General features: G+C 40.2%; 2 protein-coding genes across 2 annotated transcripts in view; one reads left to right on the top strand and one right to left on the bottom strand.

Moving 5' to 3' along the window:
• The window catches only part of LOC117629014 (secreted RxLR effector protein 161-like), an 858-nt gene extending 586 nt beyond the window's left edge, over nt 1–272 (top strand). The window contains exon 2 of the mRNA XM_034361546.1: nt 159–272. Within this exon, the coding sequence (XP_034217437.1) occupies nt 159–272 (114 nt within the window). The remainder of the gene's footprint in view (nt 1–158) is intronic.
• A 2460-nt stretch (nt 273–2732) lies between these two features.
• On the bottom strand, nt 2733–3329 carry LOC117629013. The gene has a single exon (XM_034361544.1). It carries the CDS (start codon nt 3327–3329, stop codon nt 2733–2735), a length of 597 nt encoding a protein of 198 aa, XP_034217435.1.
• Between the last annotated feature and the right edge of the window lie 821 nt (nt 3330–4150).

The following is a 4150-nucleotide window of genomic DNA, read 5'->3' as shown; positions in this document are numbered from 1 at the left end:
GTACGGTACCACCGGATAAGGGATTAGGTGAATGATGGAGACATTGAAATAGAGACGGTTCATACGGATGAGAAAGCTTCATATTGCTTGACTGAGCCAGCCACAACCGAGAAGTTCAGACATTATTTGAGCTTGCTCAATCTTGTTACATGCTAAAGATTGAGGTGGAGCTCTTAGGAATTACTAGAACTGTTTCCAAGAGGTTTGAAGAATTTTTAGGGGTCAATAATTTTCACAAGGTGTTTAAGGCTCGCCAAGGTGAAGACTGTTGATGTTGTTTCATTTAAAGATGCAGAATGAGTGAAGGAAACAGACAGTCAAAAGAGCTGCAGTAGTTTTGACTGGGCTCTGCCACTCAAGCAGAAACTACAGGCGCACGAGCAGCAGAGCGATGCATCTCACCCAGACCCAAGCGCTTGAGCGCCTACTTGAGTGGTAGAACTCAGACTCGAGCAGACATAGGCGCTCGAGTGGAGCAAGTGATGCTCGAGCGATAGGCAAGAATCCAGCGCGTATACCTGGTGAATCTTGACATATTTTCTCCTAGTTTTGGAGTCCTTTAAGTTTCCTATTCCTTGTATAATTGTACTAAAGCCCTATGAAATATAAATAAGTACTTAGCACTAGGTTATTGTAATGTTAGAAAGCTAAGGCATCAAATTGGGTTTGAGCCAGGGGTGAGAAAAAAGAGACCTAGGATTTGTTAGAGATCAAAGGGGGTTCTTCATTGTAACCAAAGGGGTTCTTTCATACTAGTGAATTTCTCGAGGATCACCAAGAGGACGTAGGCACAACGCTAAACCTCTATAAATTCTTGTGTTCTTTGTCTCTGTGTGTGTGTGTGTGTGTGTACTCTGTGGTTTCGTGTGTGCTTTATCTTTGTGTGGCTTGTGTATGATAGTTGCGTAGTCCATCAACGACAAGGTCTTAAAATGTTTCGCACAACAAGAAGAAGACCACGCGAGGAAGGAGACGCATCTGCGACGTCATCGTTTCCACTTTCATAAAGTCCAATTGTTTTTGAACGCTTGGTTTTGATATTATCTATGCTTTAGTTTTAACGCAACCCATGCCCTCATTAAAAAAAGGAACGCTGCATTTAACAAGAAGCAAAACCTTTTTCTTTGCTCCATAAAAGAAATTAACCTTATTATTTTAAATAGGGTTAATAATATTTTTGGTCACTAGGGTTTGGCTCAAAATCAAATTTGGTCACCGTCATTCAGTTTTCCCAATTTGGTCACTGTATTTGCATTAGTTAACAAATCAAGTCCAATGTCTAACCCTGTCAGTTTTATTAATTAAAAAATAGAGTTAACTACATAAAAAATAGGATTAACTACATAAAAATAGGGTTAACTAAAAACACATAAAAGTCATCAACAAACAATACATAATAATGGGTCGCTCTCTCGTTCATGCGAGGAGAGCCTTGACGGCTAGGGTTATGGTTTCTCCAGTTTTCTTTACTAATTTTGTGCACCGTCTCTCTTAGTCTTCTCTAATTGGCTATTGTGGTTCTTGTTGGTGAATTAGGTATGACTTTTTTTTTTTTTTTTTTGCTCTTTTGTTCTCCGTGGGATGGCTGCGTTGGCTTCCTTTTTGGGTTCCTATGGAGCCAATCGTTGGTGAGGGGTCTCCATCTTAACGTTGTGGAGATCGCCACCGCCTCTTCTGCTCAAGGGAATGACAAGTATGCGGCACCAAGCAAGAATCAGAAGCGTATGAAAACTAGTGTTAGGCATCTGATTGTTAGTGGCACAGATTTTTCTCGTAAGTATAGTTTTTGTATCGTGGATTTTATTGACAAGGCAAAGGAGACCAACCTCGAGGGGTCTTCAAGATCTCCCTAATAATTCTCCTATGGAACGTTTGTGGGCTTGGCAACTGTTGAATGTTCCTACTATGAAGATCTTTCTTCGGAATTTTCTTCAAGCTAAGAGGCCAATCTTGGCCTCCCTTGCTTGTCAGCTAGGGTTCTGGATCACGAAAATTGGAGGTGGCGGTTGGTGTTTGGCGGGATTTGTTATGATGCTCACAATACGTTCTTGACTCTGTACGAAGAACTATGATGTTTTCTTTAGATCATAGGAGGCTTTCTTTGATAGTATCTGCGTAGTGATGGGATGTGTTCTAATGGCTTTGCGGTTGGGTGATTGGACGGATCTATTCTGATACCCATAGTACGTTTTTGACTCTATACGAAGAACTATGATACTTTTTCTAGATCATAGGAGGACTTCTTTGACAATACCTACGAAGTGATGGGATGTTGTTTTAAGGGTTTCGTGGTTGGGGTTTAGGTTTGTTTGTTTCGTATAAGTTATTAGACTCTTCTATTTAGTCAATAGCATGGGTGGTACTCTTTCCTACCCCGAGATTTTGTTTATCTGGTAAGGTTTTAACGATGCAGCCGTTAACATGCTAGTTCTTACAATGTTCCTTTCCGTTGAATGAAATACCATCTTTTCTCAACCAAAAAAAAAATACATAATAACGGAACCCACTCACAGAAGGAATATTACCATTGCATATTCAATGAAAAAATAAGAAGAAGAGAAGAAACAGGGAGTGGTAAGGAAAACAAATACCATTATAAGTTATAACTCTATAACAAATCCAATCGCAAGACAGAAACAAAGAATAAAAAGAATGAGAAGAGTCACAAATCAAGAACTAGCTAGTCGCAATCCAAATGCTGAAGATGCATCCCGGATGCTTAGCTACTCCGCTCATTTGCATTCTAAAGATTTGAGCGTCTTGGCTGCCACATCAAAAGCTATGGTGCAGTTCATGTTGGTAGCCTTCTTCTTCTTCATTATGAACATAATTGCAACTTTTCCATTCAATCTGCCTATGCTGTTGAGCGTCAACACCCCGCTGCTCAATTCGCTTCCAAGATTTGAACCAGTTATTGCACTTGAACTCAAACTCACCTCCACATTTCTTTTTATGGTCGAAAGCCATCCAACCTTGCCCTTTGCGATGTCAATTACTCCCACAGTCGCGCCTTGGTATTGAAACGTGACATTGGCAGCATTGAACTTGTAGGAACCCCAGTTGGCTGAGTTCTTGATCCTGATTTGGGTTGTGAATTTCATGTCGAATGAAGGCGTTGCCGGGACAGATTCAAAACTTTGGACGTTGATGTTGCTGCCCAGCCTGAACTTGGGGGTCTTGACTTTCATCACAGTGAGACTCATTGTGGTGATAACTATGATCTGAAACACAACGAAAATAGTAATATATATGGCCATTTTGATTTTCTTCTGGCGTTTCAGCTCATCAGAGGATTGCAAAGATTCTGCATCATTTGTTTTCCAAGCCATGTTGATTTCTTTTAGTGGAAGGAAGGAAAGCTTCAAAAGAAAAATGCTCTGCTTTTTCTCTGTTTCGGTCTGTAAAATATGAACTGATGAGTAGTAGCATCAATGGTGAGTGCTGTGTGGTATTTATAGACAATTTGGTCAATGAGTTAATTGCAGGAATAATATCGACGGTGTAAACGTGCTGGAAATTGGAATCAAAACGCGCAAATAATTAATTGGGTTGTAGTTTATTGACTTCTAGAACCATTACTATTATTCTGCTATACTTATTATATTTATATGTTACCTGCGCGGCTGCGCCTATGGACACCTTTCAAAATGTGAAACTGATGAAGTCCAAGCTAGCATTTGGACATAATAACTTCGTCTTGCAAGAAAGAAGCTCGAATATATTATTTATTATTGTTATAAGCGCCTCATGGGAATTAATCGACCCTCTCTAGAAGACTATAAGCCAAAGCCTCTAACGACGCGCGTTTGATTACACAAACAACTAAATATAGGTATATCACGCTCAATTCATTTTACAATCTAGAGTCTAGACACCCAAACATCAAAAGAACATTTTCTAGTTCAAAGCTTTCCAGGAAATCAAAGAATGCTGGCTCCATTGGCACCAGCAAATGGAAATCCAAAAAGTGATGGAGAGTCTTTGCAATCCACTGATGAGCTAAAGCGCCAGAAGAGTCAATGCAGGCACTGCTACGTACCAAGTCCTGGCTGTGGGGCATCCTGAATCCTATAGCAAGGCTGGAATGCGTTCCACCAAAAAGATTGATGTCACAGTGAGTTTGAATTCAAACGCATTGCCGAAGAGTTCC

This window comes from Prunus dulcis, chromosome 5, assembly GCF_902201215.1.
Source record: "Prunus dulcis chromosome 5, ALMONDv2, whole genome shotgun sequence".
Classification (NCBI taxonomy): domain Eukaryota; kingdom Viridiplantae; phylum Streptophyta; class Magnoliopsida; order Rosales; family Rosaceae; genus Prunus; species Prunus dulcis.
This window is presented reverse-complemented; position numbering and strand designations above follow the sequence as displayed.